Source organism: Ascaphus truei, chromosome 1, assembly GCF_040206685.1.
Source record: "Ascaphus truei isolate aAscTru1 chromosome 1, aAscTru1.hap1, whole genome shotgun sequence".
Lineage (NCBI taxonomy): Eukaryota > Metazoa > Chordata > Amphibia > Anura > Ascaphidae > Ascaphus > Ascaphus truei.
The window spans coordinates 4,497,264-4,525,096 of NC_134483.1; the positions used below are offsets into that span (position 1 = coordinate 4,497,264).

Consider the following 27,833-nt stretch of genomic DNA (forward strand, 5'->3'; position numbering starts at 1 on the left):
CTGTGGGAGTGGGTAAGAGACTTCCTTTATTGACTTCAATAGTTGAGTACTTTGATGTGGAATATAGTTCAAGGGACTCACAGGTCATTACACCCACTCCTATTAGTTTGATTATGGGACTATTCTAAGCTATATGTAGCCGGGATCCCCTTCTCACCCTTGTTGTTGGGGGAGGGTGCGCTGCATAGGGAGCACTCCGATACGGAGGCTCCGCGTCATACAAGACGCCATGTTTTGGTTGGCACCAGTATAGCCCTAACCTAGCCAGAGGTTTACCAAAGCCCGCGAAGGAGGAGAGTTCCGATTGGAGGGAGGTAGCGAGACACAGGTACCATCAATCCCCGCGGGTCCTCGTGATAGAGCTGAGGCAATGAGCTGGGAGTTAGAGGAGGAAAAGGAGGTGGTTGCGCGCACGTTGGTTCAGAGCTGGCTGGAGAGGAGAGGAGAGGGAGCTTCGGTGTTTCGTGGAATCTGGATGGATCAGCACAGGGGCGGAAGAAAAGGCGGACTTGAGTTTCTCGAAAGCTAAAAGAGACTCTGCGAGCCATATCTTAGGATTCGCCCCTTTCTTAGTGAGAACCGTAATGGGTGCAATCACCTTAGAAAAATTCCTGATGAATCGTCGGTAGCACAGATGCAGCGGCCGTTATTCGAACAAATCTCTAAATGGATTCCCGAGATGTGCCCGTGATCCTCACTAGTTTTACCGCGGCAGACTATAATGGCCCATCGGATTAACACAGCGGGGGTCCCTGCGGTGTGAGTCCTACCGGGTCTGCCTTTCTGTAAGAGACGCGCAGTAAGAGATAGCCTGTATCTCCTAAGCATGGAAATGTCCTGATCACGTGACGCGAGATCACGTTACTGCTCTGTTACTGCCCCAGCATGGCTATTACTGCCCCAACCATACCTGCTACTGCCCCAGTTGTGCCTGCTACTGCCCCAGCCCTGCTCTGTTACTGCCCCTGCCTTCCCTGTTACTGCCCCTGCCTTCCCTGTTACTGCCCCAGCCTTCCCTGTTACTGCCCCAGCCCTGCTTTGTTACTGCCCCAGCCCTGCCCTGTTACTACCCCAGCGCTGTCTGTGACTGCCTCAGACCTGCCTGTTACTGCCCCAGCCCTGCTCTGTTACTGCCCCAGCTCTGTGTTACTGCCCCAGACCTGCTCTGTTACTGCGCCAGTCCTGTGTCACTGCCCCAGCCTTGACTGTTACTGCTCCTGCCCTGTTACTGTCCCAGCCCTGCTCTGTTACTGCCCCGGCCTTGTTACTGCCCCTGCCCTGTTACTGCCCCAACCCTGCCTGTTACTGCCCCAGTCCTGCCTGTTACTGCCCCAGCCCCCTGTGAGAGAGAAGGGGAGGGGGGAGACGGAGGGAACATTATTGATATATGTTTAATCCTTTAGCTGTATTACAACCTCAGGGGTTATGTTATCCCCAGGTTACCTCCTTCCTATCATTGGCCAAAAGGGAGCAGTGAGGGAGCAGGCGGTGTATACACAGCTACATGCAGAAGTAACTCTCTCTCCCTAGCACAGTGTCTGGGAAATGTTACTGTGCTGCTTCTATGTGTCACTGCTACTGAAGGCTAGAAAACTACAACTCCCATGATGCCCTGCGTGTGAGCATGCGCAGTAGTACATAGTGCTGTGACCCGGATGTAGCAGGCAGTGAGACAGGGAGGGTGTGAGAGCTGCACATTGCCCTCACCCGGTAGGAGATTAAACATCTCCCCAGCACCCACAGAGGGGAACCACAGGTCCAGCACCCATCCTGCACCCACAGAGGGGAGCCACAGGTCCAGCACCCATCCTTCACCCACAGAGGGGAACCACAGGTCCAGCACCCATCCTGCACCCACAGAGGAGAACCACAGGTCCAGCTGCTACCCATCCTGCACCCACAGAGGGGAACCACAGGTCCAGCTGCTGCCCATCCTGCACCCACAGAGGGGAACCACAGGTCCTGCACCCATCCTGCACCCACAGAGGGGAACCACAGGTCCAGCACCCATCCTGCACCCACAGAGGGGAACCACAGGTCCAGCACCCATCCTGCACCCACAGAGGAGAGCTGCCGGTACCGGAGGGCCCATGAGCTGTGAGTCACAGGGATCTCTCCCTCATTGTAATATTTAGATAGAGATGTTGGTGGATTAACCCCTGAAGACTGTAATATACAGTAATGGGAACCCCAGCGTGTTGTGTATTACACATATATCCTCTGGGTTAGAGAGAGGCCAGCAGGACTGCACCTTGGTTATCTTGGGGAGGATACAAGACTGATTCACCTTTATATATTCTGCCCCAAAGTGGGGTAATCATTATCTGTGGCCACCAGGCTGTGACTTGCAGAATATGTTCCCCGTCACTGAGCTCGGTTATTATTCTCTTTTGCAATCACCGGTGACGTGTGCCCCTTACATATTGGATATTAACAAGTGTTCCTGTGCCATATTATTGCCATATTATTGTACCATCTGATCACGAATAACACAACTGTTATATTTAATGGTGTTGGCTACTGTTAAGGTGCCTGTATCTGTGCTATATTACAGTACCGGGCAAACAAGGTACCGACAGTGGGGATAAGAGCAGTAAGGAATTGCCAGTGTAAGGGAGGCCCTTTCCTGAAGACCTGACACTGTAACTGGTAATTGGGAGACCTACAGACACCCGAGTAAAAGAGCATTATTATTATTATTATTATTATTATTATTATTACAAGTGCATCTTCAGTCATGGACTATAGATAATTGCATGGGATGCTTTAATTAGTTGCATTGTCAGCGAGGGTTTGAGTACAGGATGTGAGGGGTTTGGTGACTATTGAGTGAAAGAGAGTTCCGTAGGGAGTGAGGGATTATGGGAAAGGCTGTAACGTGGGAGAGGGCTGTGTAGGTAAATGGTGCAGAGATGAGGCGTCCTGGTGTTGAGTTTAGGAGGCGAGTACGGGTGTAACAAGAGATCTGAGGTGAGATATATGGAGGTGCAGAGGAGTTTAGAGCCTCAGAGGACAGGGTTATAATTGTGTAGTTTATACAGAGATTAATAGGAAGCCAGCAGAGACATTGCAAGAGGTGAGAAGCAGAGACGGGTCTAGAAGAGCAGAGGGTTGAGCAGCAGCATATTATTATTATTTTTTTTAACTCAAATGATATTGATTTTTAACAAGTTCATAGGGGGTACAGAAAACACAATAGGGTAGGACGTGGGGGGGGGGGGGGAGAGGTACAGAATAATAAAAGTGTAAGGTACAGTAGTCAGAGTATATATTACACCAATCACACACAGGTCAGAGAATGTCTCACAGGACGGCTCAGTAAATTGAGGCGGCGGATCATAAGGACCGAGGTGGAGATTGGTTTGGGCCCGACCAAGACCTCGTGAGGCTCATACAATTGGTAATTATGTTGGAGCATATCCCTATCTGCAATGACAGACGGCAACCAAACAAGTTTATTTTTACGCTTTTTCTTTCTATATTTTTGGTCAGTTGAGCAGGACGTTAAAAGGTCTGAGGAGGCCTCCCTGTGTCCCTACACAATTCAAACCGGGGTTTCCAGATCAGAGAATATGTACGGTAGTTGTCATTTACCAAACCCGTTAGGTTGCTCATCTTGCATGCATACCGTATGTTATTCCTGATCTGGGACATGGATGGTACTGATTGCTTTGACCAGTGAGCGGTATTACACCTCTAGTGGCCGTGGCAATCTGCGCAATTAGTTTATTTTAATCTCTGCTGAATTTTACCGACGGTCGGCAAAGCCGGAACATCCATGGGTCCAGATCACATGGTTGAGAGGTTATTCTCTGAATCCACCTCGTCACACCAGACCAAACCCTTTTGGATTTTGGGACAATCCCACCAAACGTCCTAGACCGCTCTTCCTGGATGTCTCACTGCTACTTGAAGATTAACATGTCCATAACAGAATTAATATTCTTCCCCCCCCCTTCCACTGCCACCGTTACACCAAGTCTCCCTCACTGTCATAACACCACAATCTCCTCAACACCTCAAGCCTGATGTCTAGCTGTCATCTTTGACTCTGATCTCTCCTTTATTCCTCACGAAGTCCTTCCATCTCCACGAAATATCGCCACGATACGCCCGTTTCTCACTCGCCATGTCCCGCCTCGATTTTCTGCAATCTTCTCTTAGTTGGCATTCCTCTTGTCCGCCTGTCCCAACTCCAATCCATCCAAAATGCTGCTACTAGATTCATCTACCTCACTCACCGCTCCACTTCTACTGCTCCGCTACGCAAATATCTACACTGGCTTCACATAGCCTTTACAATTACATTTAAAACCCTAGTAATGACTAAAAAAAGCCTCAACAACACTGCCTCCCCTACATCTTAGCCCCGAAAATAAAAAAAATTAAGTTGTTTTTTTTTGCGCACACACTCACAGACCCCCCCCCCCCCCTACCTCCGGTTTCAGCTGCTGCGGAATCGTGGGGCTGTCTGCGGGGATCGGGGCTGGGAAGGGGGGGTTGATTGGTGCCAGACCTGGGACAGGATCGGCGCCGGGCTCGGGTGCGGTGCTGCTGGCGAGGGGGATTGATGCAGGGCTGGGGAGCGGGGCTGCTGGCGAGGGGGATCGGTGCCGGGCTGTGGGGATCGGGGTGGGGGGGGGGGTGATCGGTGCTGGTAGAAGAGAGCAGCGTAGTCGTATCCAATCCGGGGTCAGCATAGTCACAAGGTAGAATCCAGGCAGGGTCAGGCAGCAGCGTAAGCAGACAGAAACAAGGCAGTGAGTGCAGCATCACACACACAGGTTATGCTCGGCAAAGGCTGAGAGTTCTGTGAGCATATTTATAGGACCTCCCACCAATGGGAGGCCACCAGGAAGTGGGGCTGCGGTTCGCTATAGGCTGCTGGAACACGTAGGTGTCCTATAGCACAGCCCATAGATATCGCGTCAGCGTGTGCCCCGCGCGTAATGTTGGCGACCCGGTCAAGCATCGTCATTGCACGTCACAACGCCATTGCGGGGGCGGAGACAAGAGGTGGGACCCACAGGTACGGAGGCGGAGCGCCGCGCGAGGAACTCCCGATGTCTGTCAGAGCGGGGACGGGACTTTGGGACAGAATCTACGGACCGGCATATATGGACAATATGTTTGCTTTGGCACCCCTGTCCCCTCTTAACTACTTTTTGGGGCTTTAATGTATTAATAATATTAGGTTTGAATGCTTATACTAAATGCTGTATATTTGTCCAAGAAAACAGATCATACTAATTACATTCCTTCTTCTCTTCTATACAGGCACAGCTGTCACCCAACAAATATAAACCAAGGAACCTCCTATCTCAGCACCTACAGAGGGGCACTGCCCACTACCAGCATGGACAGAGGAGCACTGCCCACTACCAGCATGGACAGAGGAGCACTGCCCAATACCAGCATGGACAGAGGAGCACTGCCCACTACCAGCATGGACAGAGGAGCACTGCCCACTACCAGCATGGACAGAGGAGCACTGCCCACTACCAGCATGGACAAAGGAGCACTGCCCACTACCAGCATGGACAGAGGGGCACTGCCCACTACCAGCATGGACAGAGGAGCACTGCCGACTACCAGCATGGACAGAGGAGCACTGCCCACTACCAGCATGTATCATCACTTGTTAAGTGAGTTTAGTAGATATTTTGGATATCAAATACCAATATCAGAGGCGGTGAAATCACAAGAAGATTCCCCACTCCCAGCTTTATATGAGGGATTTCCTTTTCTCGTTGGCAGGTTTTCCAGTGGTTGTACCAGAGAGGTTAAAGATTAATGCAGTGAAAGAAGAGCCTAACCCTGAGGAACATCTGACCCCAATAAAGAGAGATATAGGTACATTTGCGGTTGATGGTGAGTACCATAATAGTCTTTTGTGCAGACCAAGGTTATCTAGTTACAAGTAGTAAAGACCACATATAGAAATAAAACGTGACATAGACTGCAACTTAAACCAATACTCGCAGTAACATAAAATGCCCTCAAAACCACATATTAGAGAATGCAGGAGAATACTATATTTTAGATAGTGAAGCACTAATACCCCTTATGGATTATAGAGGTAATGGGATTGGCTTAACACCGCCATTCAAAAAAAGTGATTTCCTGGACATTTCTCATTTCTGAGATAACATAAAAATGTACACATTTAAATACCAACAAATTACACATTTCATACATATTTGACAAAATGATTAAATAACAAATAACATCTAATGGTCTCAGACAGAGTAATTCCAAATCCTAATTTTTCAAAAAAGATGCCCGATCAAATTCAATGTCCAAGCCTCCGGTGCCAGCGCCGGGGTTTTGAGCGTATATGTCTAGAAACGTTCGTGTCTGGATATTGCATTCACCCCATCTCCCCCTCTCCAGTTGGCTTTTGGACAATCTCTATACCTTTGCAAATGAAACCTTCCGGGTTTTGGCCATGCTTTATATTAAAAGGATTTGAGACACTGTGTCTCTAGCCCCTTTCTGATGTTGTAAACATGTTCTGCAAACCGCCTCTTAAGAGGTCTCTCGGCTGGAGACCGCGTGGGGTTTGTGGATCCAGGAAGAAAACCGTTGGCTAAAGTACAGCTTATATCCACCCCAGGCTGTAACGGAACATGCTGTAAGTAGGCAATTGTACTCGTGCAGAGAGGGTCTACTGCGTCTGGCTGCTGTGCAATGGGCTGTTCTCTCTCTTATGTTATAGGAGGATCATTATGGAAAAAGACACTTTAGGAGTTACATTATCCGATCTGTTTTTCGGGACATTTCATTGACACTATCACGGACATTGAAATTGGTACATTTAGTATCTTTTAACATTGTATTGCGCCGGAGACTACATTTCCTTGTGCACTAGGCACTTATTACCTTTATTGTTTTTTGTATTTTAGTTCAAGCACTATTTTGTATGTTTTTGTAGCTAGTTTTCTTAAAGTCCAGGGTGTTTCAGGTCCAACCGCTTCTCTCCCTAATGTCTCTTTTTCCCCCCTTTCCGCGCTCTGACCATTATCTCATTTAATTTACTCTGCAGGAGATGAGGATAGAACACTGGCGATGGTTTAGGACAAATAACAATGTAGGTTTTATTAGCCAGCAGCTTTAAACATAAACAAAATGACAGCAGAAAATAATAACCAGGCCTAACCCCATGTAGAGGGCTGACTAAAATTCAGCAGTCCCTATCTGAGGGCTGGAAGGCTAGGTATCTTACTAACCTTTTTACTCCAGTTCAAAGACTGGTACCTTTTAGACAGGGTCATCTCCCACTTCAGTCCAGGGTCTGTGGTGGTGTCTGTGGGTTCCTTCTGGCAGGTTCCAGGGACCAGTATTCCTTGAAATAGAATCTCTCTTTCCATGCGATCTCTCTGGCAGCACAGACTCTCGCTCTGTGCTAGAGATCTCCATGCAGTCTGCGCAGCAGCATTTTAAGCCTTCTTGATGAGCCAGCTGGAGACTGGTCAATCAACTCCTGCGGAAATTAACCAGCTCTCTGCTGGACTCATCAGCTCATGACAGGCTTTCTTTTGGAAGCCTGTTAGACAGGGGGAAGGCTCTGTTGCATTCTTTCCCTGAATTCTCATTTTTTTCACTTCCATTTACCCCTCAGTCCTTCAGGGACGTGTGTTTCATTAAGCTAATGACTCAACTCCATTTTGTGCTCAGTCCCTGACCCTGAAAACCTTGTAATCAACTAAATTTCTGCCCTATGTGTTGTTGTTCATCTGAGGTTGTATTTACCTATTTTTTAGACCTGCTAAGGAACAGATGATTGTTATTATGTCCTGATATGTAAAACCATAGAATTCAAAGAGGGTGTACTTTCTTTTTCACACAACTGTATATAGCAACAGAAAAAGTCTGCAGCACTCACTATGATATGGTAACAAAAAGGTAGTATAAAATTATATCTAACTGTTTAAAAAAATAAAATATGAGCGACTATTCAGACCTGACGGTCCTTTCTCAAGCTCCTCTCCAAGTGTCCGACATTGGAGGGGAAGCAGGAAAAGCACCGTCCACAGCAGGCAACAGCCGGCATCCTCGGCAATTGGTTCACCGGCTGACAGCCCATCAAGTTATTAATGAGCTACTGGAAATAACAATAGGGGAAAGAGGCACAGGGAAAACCTAGACTTGCTATGAACTCAGTAAACATTATAATCACATCAGGGGGAAACAAAAAATGCTAGCAACCACTATAGTACTAGATCTATACCGGCCAAACTATTTAAAAAAATAAACAATGTATGAATAAAAACAGGATCTATTCTTAGGAAGAGAACCGCATAGGGGTTAATGTCTCTGATATAAAATGTACACTCAACTCTATCCTCATGGAGATTAATTATATAGTTGCAATAGGGTCCTCCAAGTATTGAAATGTAACTCAACATAGGTTATAGCCCTGTCCCTGGATTGATAATATATACTGGATCACATACTGCATTGTATATATGTGTACAATTTCCATAGTCTAGGAAACATCACATTTTAAAGACATATTGATAATGATATTGTCACGGGAGACAGGCTGAACCTGACGAAGTATCGCGAGATACGAAACGCGTAGTTCGGGCAACGTTCACTTGTTTGGCTCCTGCTGTCCACCGTAGTGCTCCGTCGCCATTACCGTCCAGCCCTGCGGACCGGACCCGGTCTACAGAGGAGCTTCTAGTGAGGTGCAGCCCTGACCAGTTCAGGAGCACTGTTGTTTCCCACGGAGGGGATTGGGTGTACATGTTAATGCTAGACTGGGGAACCCTATAACTGTGCCCGCCGGACTATCCCAAGTGTGATCCAGATACGATTCATGATGTGACTACGCTTTACGCAGGATTTCGTTCAAGTACAGCGGTAGCGGTTCCAAGACGCAGGGGGTTAATAACATCACAACCAAGAATATACCCCAAACAATGGAATTTGTTAGCCCTGGGGACTCCCGAACGAATTCATACGAACTCCAACGATATTCTTTGATTTGGCAAAGTTATTAGATTTATTCTTGTGCTTTCTCGCAAAGGACATTTTAATTTATTTCGTTTCCCCATCCCGGTAAGTGTCGTATTAAGTGTATTCTGAAGTTGTCGTGTGTTTGTCTAGCAAGGCAATAAATCACAATTTTATTTTGCCTCCTTTTTGTGTTCAATCTAGAATCCCAAAATATAAAAAGTGTTGATAACTTCTGGTCCCTCGTGACAATGTCCTTTGCGAGAAATCGCAAGAAATGCAGTCTCTGTTTAAAGTTCACTTGGCTAGATCACAAGTTGCCGATCTAATAACTTTGCCAAATCAAAGAATTTCGTTGAAGTTCGTAGGAATTAGTTCGGGAGTCACCAGGGCTAACGAATTCCGAAGTTTGGGGTAAATTCTTGGTTCAGGAAACCCTTTTGTCTGTTAGTGTGAATTATGACACTTGCAGACCACTCAGGGTCTGCGTTTCTCCGCCCTATTGTACACAATCAGAGTGGTCAGCCTTTGATCAGGGGGGCTGTTGTAGACAAAGCGTCGCCATCCTGAACATTAACATAAAGCAGAGCCAGTAACTTTTCCCGGGCTTTCTACCAGCCTTGCAAAACAGTATTTTCTTTAATATCTACACATTAAAATAATCCGTTCTGTGGGTCTGAGCGGGCTGAAATTTGCCAGGTCCTCATGCCGGAGGACCTTTGCCATAGTGGCCAAATATCAGCCTTCCATGACCCCCAAAACCGGAGATACAAAAACCAAGTTAAAATCCCCTATTAACTTTAATGCAGGATTCTCCGCTATAGCTAAAAGAAATCACAGCGTTTCACTCTCCTATTGAAATCAATGGGCTCCGCCGCTATAGGCTTTCAATGGAGCAACTCCGGCATTGAAGTCAATGGGACAAACCTTACTTTTTCACATTTGCCCACACTCCGTCTGGTTGATCAGAGAGGGCTGGAAATGGCCATGCAGTCATGCTGCAACAGTGACTACATGCGACCAAAATCCCAGCCTTCTGGTCCTCACAGAACCGGAGATATGGGTTTACACTTTTCATACTTTCGGACTTAGCTGTTTCAAAGCCACGCGGCTTTCCTCCATTAGAATCAATATGGCCGGCGCCGCCATAGGATTCAATGGGACCTCCGCTCCCGTTAGAGTCAATGATGCGACCCTCGTGGCGAGCACGACCCTTTACGGGGGTCCTTCATTCTCGGACCTGGTGGTGGTCGAGTGTGGGTGTTCCTAGGGTCTAGGGGCAAAAAGAATTTTATTCCTGGGTGCCCTAGAACCTACGTTTCCCACGCCAATTGTACGTGAACTTCACTCAGTGTGATCAAAGCTCTTTTTTAGATATTGTTTCCGCTTCTGCGGTCTGCGGTTTGGATGGCTGCCAACCAATTCCTGGAGGTCGGCGTCGAGGAATCCCCATTGAAATGAATGGCTCCATTGACTTACAATGGGGAACCGCCGCTCCTCCTCTCAGGCACCACCTGCAGGTCTTCTGATGAAAATGGGCCCAAATCGCCTGTTTCCCCATAGGATCACATGGAGCTGCAACGGCGACCTGTGGGGAGCTGCAAAATGGAGCCTGCAAAGGCGAGAAAATGGAACAAAGGGCTATAATCACTCCTTAACTATTAACCCTTTCCCTCCTGCATCGATCCCAGTGTATGTGTTGGTGCAGACACTGGAATGGGAACAATACATATTTACAAGGGAATACACATTTGAGTGCTGAAGCAGGGAAAAATCACATTACTGGACCGCAGTAAAGTTAACCCCTTGCCTCCCAAGTGAGAGCAGGGAGTGGCCAAATGGGGTGTAACCCCTTTAATACCGGGCCAAACCCCCTCTCCCATGACAGTACTGTATTAGAGTCAATAGATCAACAGGCGTTAACCTCTTTAATTATGGCAGGGGACATGAGTGTTGTAAATAACCCAGATCTAGATAAATCTACAACGCCGGGGGATAGTCACTCAAGGCTGACCCAGAAAAATACTAAAACTTTTCGAGAAATAATAAAAAAAAACTTTTCACTCGTAGATATCTGGAGGGCCCAACATTAGGGCCAGCTGGATTATACCCTTTTCTCAGCTCTACATCAGACCTACTCGAGGATTGATTATTTTCTGGGTACCAAAGATTTTCTCCAGGCATCCTCAGTCGAATGCAAAACGTGATATATCAAAAGTGGCGCTCTATTATAAGCTTTAAACACGTGTTAATCCAATATTAACATATAAACCATAAATTGAATAAATATAAGTGATACAAACAAATCCTTGAATGCTGCTGTGACCCAGTGCAGGACTGCTCTCTCAATCCCAGGTGAATATGACGACGTGGTGATCAAAGGGAAGCGCAAACATGTGGAGATATAAAAAATAAAACTGATGGTGCAGTATTGTGACAAATAAATATGTATTCTTCTTTAAGTCTGCTGTTATTTATACTCACAAGTGTGAGGATGATACTGTGTACGTAAAGGTATCTTTGGGTATATGTCTGCAGTGATGATAAGCTGGCTGGAACATGATGTATGCTATTTAAAAGCATTTAGATACGCAATGCATCTCGCCTCCGGTATCTTGGTGCAGTTTTTCCTTCCCTCTTCTCGGCGTGCGTCTCACTCCTGCGTTCCAGCAGGGCGGATGTGACGTCAGTGAGACTTCGGGAGTTCCGGTTTGGAGGGCTGGCTGTGAATCACCTTCACTCTACGCGTTTCTTCCCTTAGAAATCCTAATCCTTATTTGTCACAATACTGCACCATCAGTTTTATTTTTTATATCTCCACATGTTTGCGCTTCCCTTTGATCACCACGTCGCCATCCTCAGTCGAATATAGGGTCAATATCTTGGTCTGACCGTGCTCTGAGTGCTCTCTCTTTCCTTAAAAAATAACCGGTCTCCATGGAAATTAAATGACTCTCTATTGAATTCGCAAGAGATAGAGGACAATCAAACAAAAACTGACAGAATACTTTGCAATAAACAAAGGCTCTGTGTCTATCCCAGCAATCCTATTGGAAGCACACAAAGCATCAATTAGAGGAGATCTGATATTCACAGTGGCATACAAAAAAAAGAGAAAAACAATACAAAGAAATATCTGACAAATTGACCTCATTAGAGCAACAACATAAACAAAATCCCTCAAAAAAATTATACAAACTCTTGGACAAGTCCAGAATAGAACTAAAACAGATTGAAATAGATGAAGTAGAGAGAGCACTAAGATGGACATATCAAAGATATTATATTGGTAATAAGGCAGATAGGTTGTTGTCCAATAAACTCAGAGGTCTGAGAGTTAAATCTCAAATCCCCGCAATTCGCACAAAAGCAGGGCCAACAACATACAATGAAAAAGAAATAGCACAAGCATTTTCGAAATTTTATGCCAAACTATATAACTTATATTCTACACAAGGTGGTCAAAGAAGTTCCGAGGCAATTACTGAATTTGTAAAAAAAATTTAGTCTGCCGGTTCTGTCAGAGGAAGATTCTCAAGTATTAAATAAAAGAATCACACAGGAAGAACTCTCGGATGCTTTAAAACTATTTAAAACAAATAAAACTCCAGGCCCGGACGGTTTTTCCAACCTGTACTATAAAAAAATTCAAGGCGGTGCTGTGCCCGTACATTCTCGAGACATTCAATTCATTCCTGGAGGTGGCACCCATTCCCACCTCGATGTCTAAAGCCAATTTGACCATTCTACACATGGAGGGAACGGACCCACTCCAATGTGACAACTACAAACCTATTTCCTTATTAAACTCTGATTTAAAAATGTATAGTAAAATATTAGCAAATAGATTGTCCCCGATCCTTCCAAGGCTCATTCATATAGACCAAGTCAGTTTTGTCTCGGACAGACAAGCCTCTGACAATATCCGAAAGATTATAAACATTGTGGACCATTGTCACGATAGCTTACAGTGTTATAATATACACCAAAATAACTGGGTTGAATTGAATACGACTGTGATATGATAAAGAAAGTTTATTCCTTCAGGGAAGGTGAACACACAATATTGAACAAATAACACAGAATATATACACTTACGTGGGAATGGGGCAATGAAGTAATCAGGATTCAGATTAGCAATTCATCAAGGCATCAGGTATCAGTTAGATGTAGTCATGAACAACATTGGGCATAGAGCTGACAATAAGTTATATAGAATTTGGGCTCCATCCCTAACATTGGGTCTCAGATATTGGTTGACAATTATCTGTACCCAATTACCTTTTGCCAGCTAACGTGGGAAGCACTGTGGTACCTGCCCCCAGGTAGCTGGCACATGCGCACAATCCCTTAGTCAGGCTCCCATTTTCCTAACCCCACTCAAAAGAGTTGACGTCGCCAAGTCTGCCAGATGGGGATCTGGGCCGGGGAAACCTGACTAAAGGTGTAAATTATGGCACTTCATAGGAAAGGCCATATCCTGCGTTCTCTCCGCCCTGTATATACAAACCGGGCGGATGAGCCTTTGATCAGTGGCCTTTGTGTAGACACACTGTCGCCCCCTGACCATTAACATACCGTATGGGTCAGGGATTTTCACGGGCTTTCTACCAGGCATAAAATACAGTACAATTACAATATTTTATATAAATCAAAATATTCCGTTCGGTTGGGCCGAGCGGGCTAAAACTTGCCAGACCCTCATGCCGGAGGGGACTCTACATGGTGGCCAAGTTTCAGCTCTCTGCAAACCGCCAAACCGGAGATACAGTATTACAATTTAAATCGACATGTTTTAGAAATTGCATTTTTTCGCCATTGAAGTCAATGGCAGAACCACACTTAAAACAGTTACCCATACTCCGTTTGGTTGATCGGAGAGGGCTGGAAATTGCCATGCAATCCTGCCGGAGCAGTGACTACATGGTGGCCAAATCCCAGCCATCTGGTCCTTACAGAACCGGAGATATGGGTTTTACGTTTTCGCAGTTTTACACTTAGGGTTTTAAAGCCACGCGGCTTTTCTCCGCCATTGCAGTCAATGGGGCGACCCTTTCCCGTGGTCATTGCCCATCGGACCATGTTCGGGTCGAGTAAGGGGGTCCCCCTAAGCTAGGAGCAAAAAGAACTGGCCCGCTACCTACCCTAGAACCGGAGCTACAATTTTAATCTGACTGAACTTGGCCGTGACCAAGTTCCCACGCCAATTTAGTGATCAAAAGCTCTTTATTGAAATTGTATCCGCTTTCGGGGATTGAGGTTTGGCCGTCTGCCAACTCATTCTTGGAGATCGGACCCGAGGAATCCCCATTGGAAGACATTACTCCATTAATTTCAATGGAGGAGTTCCGCTCATCCTCTCGGGCGCCACCTGCTGGTCTTTTCTGATATCAGGCCAAAACCATGGAAATTTCCATAGACTTGCATGGAGCTCCAAAGGTGACCTATGGGATGGCTGCAAATGGGGATTGAAAAGGTGGAAATGGGAACAAAGGGCCATAAACCTGTTAATACAATACACCCTTTCCCTCCCAACCTGATCCCAGTGTATGTGTTGGGGTGCACACACTGTAAGGGGGGAAATACATGTAACCAGGGGGAAACACATTTTGCACTGAGGCAGGGGAATAAAAACACCAATAAGCATTATAACAGTTAACCCCTCACCTCCCCATACGATGGTGGGGGTGGCCCTTTGTGGTGTAACCCCTTTATTACTGGGCCCACCCCCATCTCTACACCTCTGCTTCTCAATGGGTGCCCTGCGACCTGCTGCCCCTCACAGGAAGAGGGTCACCGGTGGCACCGTTGGAGAACTCGAGTTCAGGGGGGTTCTCTTGACGAGATAGTCCATCCGCGTTGCTGTGTTCACTACCCTTGTGTTGGATAGTGAAATCAAACTCTTGGAGTGCCAAGCTCCAACGCAACAGCTTGGCATTCTCTCCTGAGGCTCTCTGCAACCAACTCAGGGGACTGTGGTCAGTAATGACTGTAAAAGAGCGCCCATACACATAAGGTTGTAACTTCCTTAGTGCCCACACAATCGCCAAGCACTCCTTTTCAATGTTTGGAGTAGTCCGGGGCAGCCAAGATGGGGGCACCGGCAAGGGCAGTCTTTAAAGCCTGGAGAGCAGTTTCACAGGCAGGAAACCAGGTAATAAGCATAGGCTGTCGCTTTCTGGTCAGGTCAGTCAGGGGTTTGGCCACGGCACTGTACTGTGGGACAAACTTCCTATAGTACCCTGTGGTGCCTAGGAATGCCATAAACTGTTTCTTGGTTCTGGGAACAGGCCACTGGACTATAGCCTCTACTTTGGCTGGCTTTGGTTTGAGATGCCCTCCATCCAACCCTGTACCCTAAATACAGGACCTCGGCCATCCCTACCATGCACTTTGTGGGTTTTAAGGTAAGCCCAGCTTCCCTAATCCTGTCTAGCACCGCAGCTACATGTCCTAAATGGGATTCCCAGGAATTACTAAAGACAGCAATGTCATCTAGATAAGCCCTTGCCTAACTTTGCATCCCTTCCAGTAAACGGGTGACCATGCGTTGGAAGGTAGCCGGGGCATTCTTCATCCCGAATGACATCACTAGGAATTCATGGAGGTCATTCGGAGTGATGAAGGCTGACTTATCCCTAACCTCCAGGGTCAGTGGGATCTGCCAATACCCCTTTCTCAGATCCATGGTGGCCAGATACCTTGCCCCCGCGAGGTCATCTAATAACTCATCCATGCGGGGCATGGGATAGGCATCTGAGACCGTCCCAGCGTTGAGCATGCGATAGTCCACTCAAAACCGTGTGGTCTTGTCCTTCTTAGGAACTAGGACTACCGGACTAGCCCAAGGGCTCTGGGACGGGGTAATTACCCCTAGGGTCAGCATCTCCTCTATCTCCCTCTCTATACTCGTCTTGACCTCTGCTGACACTCTGTAAGCGGGCTTATGCAGAGGTCGCAGGTCCCCCGTGAGCACTGGGTGATCTGTGAGGTGTGTTTTCCCTGGCATGTCAGTGAAGAGAGCCCTATACTTTTCTAGCATATCCCTGTTCTCTGACTTCTGCCTCACACTTAACTGACCTCCTATCTCCACCTGCTCTACAGTGCCTGCCTGCCTTGCCTCCCCTAGGAGATCAGGCAGAGCATTGCTCGCCGGATCTTCCAGCGGTGGGCTACAAATGGCCATCACCGTTCCCATACTCGGAGCTTTGTATTCCTTCAACATATTAATGTGATAGGTCTTATTTCTGTCCGGTTCTACCTGTACAACATAGTTGTACTCATTCATCTTTCGGATAACCTGATACGGTCCCGACCAGGCAGCCATCAATTTGTTCTCCCGAGTGGGCTTGAGAACAAGCACCTGCTGACCTGGGATGAATTCCCTACTTCGGGCATTCCGGTCATACAGACGAGACACCGAGTATTCTAAAGCTTGCCTTAAACTAGCCCGGTTACATTCTGGGTACATGCTGGGTGTAACCTGGCTTGTTTAAGGCAAGGTTAAGGCATTTCTGCATTGACTAATGACCCATAGGATTAACACAGCAGGGGTCCCAGGCAGTCCCATTCAGTTTGATTGGGACTGCCAGGGACCCCCGCTGTTAATCTGATGGGCCATTAGTCAATGCAGAAATGCTGGGTCTAGTTTAAGGCATGTACCTGGGTGTCCCGTGGTCTTTTTGGCGATTGCCACTGGTTTGCCGCTGACCCGTGCTGAGGCGCGCTGACGCTTCTCAGTGAGCCCCTGCAGCCTCAATGAGAGCAGCTTTAGCAGGGACTCGCGCACGCTTCCGCAAATTTTTAGATTTGGCGCTCACGGGAGCGCAGGGTTGGTCATGTGAGCGGTTCGCCCAATGAGGGCGAACCAGCTCTGTGACGTCACCGGCCCACCCCCGCCCCCGGACGGCGCGCGGACCAAGGCCAGGGAAAGCACCTGCTTTCCCTCAGCCTCAGCGCGCCTCCGCACAGCTGCAGTCCTATGGACGCAGCCTTAGAATAGTCGCAGTCTCTTCTGTACCATTGCTTTTGCTTGGTCTGAGCGGCCCTGAGATGGTCCTGGGCCACCCCCATGAGCATCTCTAACCGGTCTGGGAGATCTACTACATACTGGATCACAGAAGCATCAGTATCAGTAGCTTCCCCCTCCCATTCCTCCCAGAATAGGTCCAGAGGTCCCCGTACCCTGCGGCCATATAGCAGCTCGAAGGGCGAAAAGCCTGTACATTCTTGCGGTACCTCTCGGTAGGTAAACAGCAAGTGCTGCAGGTGAATCTCCCAGTCTTTCCCCTCCGCCTCTATAAGGGTCTGAAGCATTTGCTTCAGGGTCCCGTTAAACCTCTCACATAATCCGTTTGTCTGGGGATGGTAAGGGGTAGTGCGCCGGTGCTGTACACACCATGCATCTCAAAGACACTGTAACAGTTCACTCATGAACTGCGACCCTTGATCGGTTAGGACCTCACTAGGGAAACCTACCATAGCAAAAATGTTCAGTAGCGCCGCTGCTACTGTCCTGGCGTCAATGGTGCCAAGCGCTACTGCCTCAGGGTACCGGGTGGCAAAATCCACCACCGTGAAGATGTAGCGCTTCCTTGACCTACTAGGAATCATAAGGGGCCCTACAATATCAATGGCTACCTTCTGGAAGGGTTCCCCTATTACCGGTAATGGGTTCAGGGGTGCCTTCACACGATCGCCCGCTTTACCTACCCGCTGGCAGGCGTCACAGGAGCGGCAAAAAGTGCCCACATCCCAGGACGCCCCCGGCCAGTAGTAACGCTGCAATAGCCGGGCTCTCGTCTTAGTGACCCCCTGATGTCCCGCTAACGGAAAAGAGTGGGCTACCTGTAACAGTTGCTGTCGGTACCCCTGGGGCACTACTAACTGTCGGCTACCGGTCAACCCCTCCTCTACCCCCGGGATCCCCGTTTCTCTATACAGGAGTCCCTGGTGCCATAGGCAGTGATCAGCGCCCTCCCCTGCCTGAGACTCGGACACCCGAAGTCTCATACTGGCCAGGCTGGGGTCTGATTTCACTGCCTCCCTAAACTGGGTCCCTAATTCTGGCCACCCCCCGGTCATGTCTATGTCGGGGGAATGGGGTACTGTAAGGGGAAACAGTAAGTCGGTCTGAGTCTGTGACTAAGCCTGGCTTACCTCCCCGGTCCTCTCAGAGACCTCCGCGAACGTTGGTCCCAATTGCAGGGGGACTGGAGCCACCGCCATCGCCGCCGCTTGGCTCCGGGTGACTGCCGCAACCGCAGCGGGTCTTTGTACCCGATCGTAGGTGCAGGTCATCGGACCCAGATCGTTGCCGAGGAGCACCACCGCATCCAAACCGGGTAAAACCCCCACCTCCCGCACACCCTGTCCCTCCCCCCAATCCAAAAAGATTCGACAAATTTGTAAAAATCGTGGCTCTCCGTCCGCCACTGTGATCTGCATCCCGGGTCCCGGGAGCAATTCCTCTGGTCGTACCATATCAGGTCGTACCAGGGTTACCGCAGCACCTTAATCCAGCAAGCAGACTGCTTACCGGTCACCGACTGTGACCGTGGTGAGGTGTCTGCTCCAGCCAGCCTTCTGCCGCAGCTCCGCTGGTGCTGTGGGATGTCCGCCGCTCCTTGCTGTGGGCACCGAGGAAACCAGGGCAGGCTCTCCATGGGACAACCCGCTGGGGGTTGTTTCCATGACTGGACTGGGATCCTTGGTGGAGGCCACCCGTACTCGGGCTACCGGCCTCGCAGCTATGGTGCGTTGCCCCTGATGGGGTCCGCTGGAACGCAGCAGCTCCGGGCAATCCGGCTTGATGTGACTGGTGCGGTTGCAGTTGTAGCACCGCTGCTCGTGCGACGGAGCTCTCCCGTCTTGGGTGGACTGATGCTTGCTGGTGGCTTCGTAGTCCACTGGGGAGTGGTGCAGACCCCCTTGGCTTTGGCCGCTGCCTTGGCATTGATCAGGGCTCGGCTCGTGATGTAGTCGTCCGCGAGCCTTGCTGCCTCCTGTTGAGTCTTTGGCTTTTTGTCGAACACCCAAGCTCTCACTGCCAGAGGGCACTGTTGCATAAGCTGTTCTTGGAACACCAGGTTCAGCAGGGTCTGGTAGGTTTTAGCCCCACATCCTTCCACCCATCGGGTCCCGTGCAATGCCATGCGGGTATTAAAAGTCACAAAGGACTCCAGAGGTTGTTTCTCCTCCATCCGGAACTTGCCACGGTAAACTTCTGGGGTGAGGGCATATTGGACTAGCAATAGGTCTTTCAAGTGATCGTAGTCATCGCTGAACTCATCCGGAACAGCCAGCAGGGTCTGTTTGGCAAGACCGGACAGCAAGGGGTCAAGTCGCATGACCCGGTCCTGTGGAGGTACCTTGTACCGGCGACACTGCATCTCAAAGTTCCTTAAGAAGCTGTCGATCTGGTCGGTACCCTCCACAAATTTGGAGAAGCTGTGATGGTTCAGCTGGGGAGCATTCCGGTCCCAGTGTACAGGGAGGGGTAAGCGGGTCGGTTTACCGCCAAAGTTAGGAACTTCATCCGCTCCTCCTGAGTTCCCCGGTCCCCCCACGTAGTAATCAATGACAGCATTTCGGGGGTGAATGGACTGGTCACCGCAACGGCCAATGCCCGTCCTGCTGCAATACTCCCGTGGTCGCGGAGTTCTCCCGCTCCCCTCCATCATTGAACATACCCATCCATGATGCGTGCAGTGTCCAGCAGCCGTCCCTCTTCCCAGGACGTAGAGTTCTAATAAAGCAATCATTAATGATTAAGTTGTGTCCAATAGAATTCCTCCAGCCTTTTTGGTTTGGTGTTTTTTCATAGTATGGTTACTTCTCAACGATATACTCCCTATATATCCTATAGGCATAACTTTCAGCCGGTATTGTATGAGGAAAGTGCCATGTCCCATTCCACGTAAAGTACAACACAAAGTAATGAGACAGATTAGGTTATTGCATAGTGGTTTTTAATAGTGTGAAACTGCTACAGTACAGATGTACAAGGTTATTAGACAAAAAGGTGTACATTTTATCTGCTCTTCGGACTCCTGTTAGGTTATTACTAAACTGTAGCATTCACAGTATCATAGGAGAAGAGTTTCGGTGCTCCACCTGCTGGCCATGCACTTAATTGCAACAACACAAATAATCCGTCTGCGCACAAACAAAGTCCGTGTGGCTCAGCTTGGCCATGCCACAGTTCAGGTGAGGACAACAAAGTGCTTACACCGCACTTCCGCGTGGCTGTTGAACATAAATCACACTATATATCCAAGTTCAACCAATACTAAAGTTACAGATACTTCTCCTATATTTGTATTTACAGCATTTTCTAGAGGAAGGCAAACAAAAAATCCCAGTGAAACATTATCCAATGGTGTCTCAAAGTTGATATAATTAACTCACAATGTCAATGTTAATAATGATTTGGAGGATGTATAGTACATGTACACTTAGATCAATACAGTAATAAATACATATATCATTTGTATCAATATTAATTCACTGTATGAGCTGTTAGAAAAAAATGTTAGGTCTTTGGGAACAACCACAAAAGTGAATGGGGTCCTCTAGATCAGGGGTGCACAAACTTCTTGCGCTGTGCCCCCCCCCTCCTGCTCTGCTGCTCGATTGCGCCCCCTCTTACCTTCAACGAAGCGCCAAATGACGCTACGGGGTCATGTGACCCACGGGGTCATGTGACGTCACGTGACCCTCTGCGTCATTTGACGTCACGTCTCCATGGTAAGTGAGTACATTTACAGAGGCCCTGCGCTTTTAGCGCGAGGTCTCTGTAACCGCTGCACTCCCTGCCCCCCCCCCCCCCCCCGATAAAGTCTTGCGTGCCCCAGTTTGCGCACCGCTGTTCTAGATATCAAGGGGCCACAATGTTAAATAATCAATCTATTAATGCATATAGTCTGCTTCCAATGCAAAGACAGAACCAATCAATAACTGTAATAGCAGGGAGGGGGGGGAGGGGGAGGGAAAAGAACCAGGACAGTGGAAGGTGCTGAGAGGAATAAATATAATAGCACTCACACAGCTGTGTGTGAGTGAGAATCACAACACATCTATGGACAGCTGTCTGAGTTTCCTCACTGCTGCTGTTCTGGCAGTCTCCAACCGCGCCACAATAGGATGACAGGTAACCGTGAATGGGTAACAGTCTGATTAATTACACAAAGTAAGTGCGTACATAGACTTACAATTAAAATCCCGTGCTCCGGCTAGCCGCAGGCTCATTCTTGCTTCGTTGTACACGGCCGTGAGAGTGCTATTATATTTATTCCTCTCAGCACCTTCCCCTGTCCTGGTTCTTTTCCCTCCCCTCCCTTCCTCCATCCCTGCTATTACAGTTATTGATTGGTTCTGTCTTTGCATTGGCAGCAGACTATAAGCATTAATAGATTTATTATTCCCTTTTTTTGATTGCGCTCTACAATTTTCGTCTGTCAATATTCCACAAGGATCAAGGGAAGATCCTTTCTCTGTCGAGCAGCACCACCTCATTTGGGCCAGTATACCATTTGTTTTTTTGGGTCCTTAAATTGTTATTAGTGTTTTATTTAGGGAGCGCTCCAATACTTGTTTTTATTGCCACAATGTAAAAGCCATGGGAATGGAGTAAAGAGACCGTTTTGTTAAGTAAGTAGTGATGAAGTAAATTCTTCAAAGCACAGTGTCTTTTATTAGTAATTTGCTTTCAGTAATTTGATTTACATGTTGAAAAACATTTGTGTTTTTTCTTTTGTTTCTTCTCTTAGAAAACTGCCTGAATGATGAGCAGAACTGGAGTGGGAAACGGTTAAGTACTAAGAACAACCTCCTCAAACATCAGATTATTCTTACAGGGGAGAAACCTTTCACATGTACAGAGTGTGGGAAAAGTTTTTCTCGGAAGAGCAACCTCCATGACCATGAGATGATTCACACAGGGGAGAAAGCTTTCATATGTACAGAGTGTGGGAAACCATACAGTAATGAGGGCTCCCTGCGCAAACACAAGAGGATTCATACAGGGGAGAAACCTTTCACATGTACAGAGTGTGGGAATAGGTTTTCTCGTAGGAGCTGCCTCCGCAACCATGAGAGGATTCACACAGGGGAGAGACCTTTCTCATGTGCAGAGTGTGGGAATAGGTTTTCTCGTAGGAGCTGCCTCCGCGACCATGAGAGGATTCACACAGGGGAGAAACCTTTCACATGTACAGAGTGTGAGAAACCATTCAGGAGTGAGAGCGCCCTGCGCCAACACAAGAGGATTCATACAGGGGAGAAACCTTTCACATGTACAGAGTGTGGGAAACAATTCTGTAATGAGAGCTCCATGCACCACCACAAGAGGATTCATACAGGGGAGAAACCTTTCACATGTACAGAGTGTGATAAAAGCTTTTCACAGAAGGGCAATCTCGTCCTACACCACAGGATTCATACAGGGGAGAAAGATTTCACATGTACAGTGTGTGGGAAACAATTCAGTACGCAGGGCCACCTTCGCAAGCACAAGAGTATTCACACAGGGGAGAAACCTTTCACATGTACAGAGTGTGGGAATAGGTTTTCTCGGAGGAGCCGCCTCCGCGACCATGAGAGGATTCACACAGGGGAGAAACCTTTCACATGTACAGAGTGTGGGAAACAATTCAGGAATGAGAGCTCCCTGTGCAAACACACGAGTATTCATACAGGGGAGAAACCTTCCACATGTACAGAGTGTGGGAAAATCTTTTCTCGGAAGAGCAGCCTTCTCAGACACCACAGGATGCATACAGGAGAGAAATAATTTGCTTGTTCAGAGTAGGGTTGAGCAATATAACAATAGCAATACCGTGGTAATAAAAATGGTCGGTAACCTAATAATGTGCTTACCATTATTTTTTACCATAGTATTCTAATCTGCTTGCTGCAGAGAACTGAGTGGGTGGCGGATCTGAAAGAGATTGAGGAATGGGGGGTGGGTCTGGCAGCGAATCAGGAGTGGCCAGGTCTTGCATAGAGAAGATTTGGGGTGGGTCTTTCAGAGAGAGGAGGGAAGCGGGTCTGGAAGCTCCATTACTGTCATATGCTGCAGTTTCAAGGAATCCTCCTGTTTGTAATCGCACCCTTTCCTTTCCTCACACATGCATCTCAACCCCTTCCTTTCCTCTATGACTCAATCTAAAGAGGGAAATTGAAATATTGCACAGCACTCTGGTCCTAAATAAAAGTCAGGAAGGAGATAGACCAAGGCCTATACTAATTCAATTCCTGATTATACAAATATATGGAACTTATAATGCAGTCAGCAAGAAAGGCAGAACCTCTACACTACTCGCACAAATAAGACTCTTCAAATTCAACAGCACAGGTACTATGAGAAAAAGATGCAAAGTTGTGAAATGGAGATATGATATTCAGAAAATAAGTTTGAAATTCTTCATATGGCACGTTGTTATAATGATGGTTCTGGAAATCATGAACTCTTTGTGACGGAGGTCAAATCATTCCTTGAATGTAAATAATTCACTGCAGGACCTTCCACCAAATCAGTCCGAATATCATGATGAACTATCCTAATTAAGTGTAGCGCACTTTTCCCCACCCAGATGTGTAGCTACGGTGTGTGGGGTGCAATACCTGGTGGTTCACAGGAGGCCTGAGCCTCAGCTGCTGGGAACCTGGGGTGTATCCTGGAACGATACTCTGTAGCGCCTCCACCTGTAGCGGGATTCTAGGGTGTAGAATGACCATGTTACAGGACACATAAAATAAACAATACACAATTGGTAAAGCAGAACAGTTTACTATAAGCCACTAACACAGTTACAGCCTACCCATCAGGCCTCGCACGACTGCACCTCCCAAAGTACCTAGGGACCCTTGGTCACCCAACCAACCCGGTGTCCACAAGGGGACCCCACCTAATGTGTGGTACAGCGCTGCCCACTAATGTGTGAAGATGAGTTGGTGCATTTTTTTTTGGTTCCTGCCGGGTTTGTCCACACCTGGGCACGCATATGGTAACAATGGGATCCACGGATCCGGAGCGAGGAACCGTGACACCTCCGCCTCTACGTTGGATGGGTCCCACTTTGATTGTACCACCATGTACAATGTCTCTTGGAGTAGACATTGATCTGGCCAGATCACTTAAGGCCAGAGCAGCCACATCCTGGATAGATTCCTATCACTATGGAAGCTAATGGGGCAGTGTCCCTGTCTAAGGGACCTGTCCCTGCAGCAGCCACAATCTAGTGGGTCTCAGGGCCTACTTTGGACCTAACGGGGTTAAGCTTGGCCTATTCCAGGGAAGCACAGCTCCCTGGACACTACCTCTCAGCTTCAGTTCCCTCCGTAGACTGGCGTACTCCCAGAGCGCGAAAATGTATCTATATTCAGCAGGAGAATCATTGCAGCCCTATTGGTGGATACACAGCATGTGACTGCAGCCCCTGGGACTGCTGGGGATTGTAGTTGTACAGGCATATTTGATCTTGCACCATCCATGGACTCTGCACTTACCTGTTGGGAAGATTATCCTTTTCTGACCTAGGTATACACACTAGTATATTCTAAATACAGATGTACTGCATATTCTTATGTGGCATTTCACTGTAACTTTGCAGGATTATACTGATGTCATCAGCAGTATACAGTCACATGTTTTTAATAGTATATTACTGTATTAGTTTTGTACACATATGCTTTATTAATATTTTGGTGTGTGGTTTATTTACACTTTCAGGGTGATTTATAGGATTGTGTCACTCCTCCCTGCTCTGACACGGATCCCATGGCGACGGATACATCTTTGTCCAGCCCTGTGAGTACAGTCTTGATTGGTGCACGCCCCCCCCCCCCCTGACGGCCGGGTCACGCTGACGTCATCATGGGGGAGTGTTCAGTCTGGGGAGAGGTGTGGCTGTGGCTGCAGTCCTCCAAGACAGCTCTATGCTGTATTGCCAGTGATTTAGACCTAGATGTCTGACGTCACTAGGGGGCGCCATATGGTAGCTCTGACGTCATCAGGTGGGCGTCAACATCCTGTTTATGTGGCAGAATGGGGAGGGGTGAGTATCAGGGGGGTGGTATATATTTTGACTGTTTTCATGTGTTTGGTAGCTTTCACCTTGAGAAAGGCAGTATTTGACGGCCGAAACGTTGTACTTTATGGTATATTAACCCTCCTTTTGAGTAAGACCGTGTGCCTGCTTCATTCTTCTTTGTACAGGGATTGTAGTTCCCCAGGCGGAGCCTATCATATACTCTCTGCCTCTGCCCTGCATCCTCCGCGCATGCGCAACACACCCTCGCTGGCCACTGTTGCCTTTGACACCAAGCAGGTGCGCATGCTTCTCCCATGATGACGCCCCCGGCACTCGCGCTCTCTGAAGCTCCGGTGATGCGCTCGTAACCCTGGACCGCCCACCCTGCTCCCGCACGCCCCCGGCACTTGCTGAACGCCCTCGCCCTCGTTCTCCGTAGTGTGATCGGAAGTAAGGGGAACTTGGGAAAGCCCAGAGGGGGTGCCCAAAGGGGAGAGCTTGCCACATTAGGTTTCATTAAAAGACCCAGCTTATTCATACTTAAAGACTTTCCTTCCATCTTTTTTCAAAAAGAGTTTTGTAAAATGTAGCATGTAATAATTATCATCCATTGCTAAATTATAAAAGTATGAATGGGGTAGTGACTCTACTATTCGTAATGCAACTGAATCAGCCTATCCCCTTATTACTCCTCCCCTAATGTTTACAATGCTCATAGTGTACGTTAAGGGTGTACAGGAGGTATCTTGTGATGAGTAAAGGATTAATCGGGCCTAAAATAAAGGTTATACCCGGTTGATTAATCCTAACTCACGTTGGGAATGAAGGGGTTAACCGTCTACACTACACCACTGTATTTGCCCTGTCCCAGCCTTATTAACCCCCATTTGCAGGCTATTCCCGGCCTGCTGTAATGAAAAATGAATGCATTGCCTGCTATATTCTGTGGAGACACAAGATGGAGTAGTGAGCACCGCAGTAAGCAGTGATTGAAGATGCGTGGCTGCGGTTAGGAGCCTGTGTAAAGGATGGGTATCCATTTTCTATTGGTTTGACCTGTAACCACAAGTCAATTGAATAAGTGGCTTGCGGTTAAATCTGAAGAGGTTTGTCAATTGGCATGGGAACTGTGTCAATTGACGTGAGAATTCAGTGAACTTGGTTCCCAGAAGCTGGCATTTCAATTAAGGGGGCTAACTAGAGAACGGAGGCACACAGCACCCTGGTTTTTGGTGTGCAAGTGTAAATAAATCATACACGAAGATACATATAAAAATTACAGTGATGGTACACCCAGAACATGAAGTTTGAATAAAGTGTGATAAACTGGTTTTAAAATGTACTGTACAGGCAGGAACTGTTTTTTCTATAAGCCCAGGAAAAATCCTCTGGCATGTAACTGTGTTAGGGGTGAATGAGCTGAGGGTATTCCCTCCCTGGCACTTCAAGGGGATACCGCTGAACCGGCGACCCTCAGTCTGACAGGGATGATAGACCCCAGAGCACTATAATGTATACATGGTCGGACTCCTGAGAAGTGGCAGATCCCGGACCATTGACACCTTTGGGTCAAACCTCAGACTAAGAGGCGCCAGCAAGAGGGTGTATCCCCGGTATGCTAAGTTGCCTGGGTGTCAAGCCGACACATGCGCTTTGCGAACCGGAAAGCCTTTTTGCCCGTTTTTGCAAACTGCGGGCAACGCGGCTATTGGTGGGTTAAATATTCTCGAAGCGGGGATTGGGTGCACATGTTAGAGATACCCAGGAATTGTCTATAACTGTGCCTACCGAGCTATCCCCGGTGTGGTTCCTATGATCCATGATGTGACTACACTTTACTCAAGACTTTGTTCAAGCACAGCGGCAGCCGTTCCGGAAGGCAAGGGGTTAATAACAACGCAACTAAGGATTTACCCCAAACTTCGGAATTCGTTTGCTCTGGTGACTCCCGAACGAATTCTAACGAATCTCTACGAAATTCTTTGAGGTGGCTAAGATATTAGATCGGCAAGTTGCGATCTGGCCACGGGACCTTTAAACCAAGACTGCATTTCTTGTGCTTGCAGGCAAAGGACAATCTATTTTGTTCCTGTATCCCAGTAAGTGTTGTTTTAAGTGTATTCTGCAGTTGTCGTGTGTTTGTCAATCCAGGGAATAAATCACAATATATTTTGCGCCTTGTGTTCAATTGAGTACCCAGAAATATAAATTGTTGATAAGTTGTGTCCAACGTGACATATCTTTCCATACTTATACCTGGTGGGTATGGAACAACAAACGATCTATCACTGCCGACCTATATTTTTAAAATCTTTTGATTCTACTGTTTTGGTGCTTCACCAGTAAGTGCTCTATTGTATAAGAACAGTATATTCAGAGTATAGTCCCAATGTCCATAATAACTGTATAATAACAGAGATCACCCAAGGGAGATTAAGGGACCTACTGGTGCCCACCTGGCTACCACAGAGGTTGGTCACCTGGTAAGTAATTACCTACCCATAGGGTTTAGATCAATAAAACAGCAGACGCTGAAAAGGAAAATACAGAGGGGCTGTTGCCCTTTACCTGACAGTGAAATCCAGACGGAAAAACTCTGCAGCGTGCAATCCTCAATGGTAGAGATCAGGATATGTAGAAGGAAAGGAGCACAGCATCCGCATCACAAAAATAGATAGGGCAACTCCAAATGTAGTAACATTGTGTTTTATCAGCTTAGCAATGAAGGTGTAGGAAACACCAACATGTTTCATCCAACAGGACTTTATCAAGGTGTGATTCTATTGTTTATTGTGTTTACTGCACCGACACACTTTATTCGAGCAAATACCCGGTATG

At 47.6% G+C, this 27,833-nt stretch overlaps 2 protein-coding genes across 3 annotated transcripts in view; one reads left to right on the forward strand and one right to left on the reverse strand.

Annotated features, from left to right (window-relative positions):
- Positions 1–27,833, reverse strand: part of LOC142469876 (uncharacterized) — a 511,728-nt gene that overhangs the window by 65,890 nt on the left and 418,005 nt on the right. The window lies entirely within an intron of this gene.
- On the forward strand, positions 1,718–27,748 carry LOC142470174 (uncharacterized). 2 transcript variants are annotated; one of them, XM_075577219.1, is made up of 4 exons: positions 1,718–2,097; positions 5,278–5,645; positions 5,758–5,871; positions 21,732–27,748. In XM_075577219.1, exons 2-4 carry the CDS (start codon positions 5,357–5,359, stop codon positions 22,751–22,753), a joined length of 1,425 nt encoding a protein of 474 aa, XP_075433334.1. In that variant the 5' UTR covers positions 1,718–2,097; positions 5,278–5,356; the 3' UTR covers positions 22,754–27,748. The 2 variants fall into 2 exon arrangements, with proteins under 2 accessions (XP_075433334.1, XP_075433294.1); XM_075577179.1 differs by lacking the exon at positions 1,718–2,097 and adding an exon at positions 3,293–3,400 and having other exon boundaries at positions 21,732–27,747.

Coding starts and splice junctions, on each gene's coding strand:
- LOC142470174 (XM_075577219.1), top strand. CDS start 5,357: ATGGACAGAGGAGCACTGCCCACTACCAGCATGGACAGAGGAGCACTG. Junction 5,646..5,757: donor CATGTATCATCACTTGTTAA/GTGAGTTTAGTA, acceptor TCTCGTTGGCAG/GTTTTCCAGTGGTTGTACCA. Junction 5,872..21,731: donor AGGTACATTTGCGGTTGATG/GTGAGTACCATA, acceptor TTCTTCTCTTAG/AAAACTGCCTGAATGATGAG.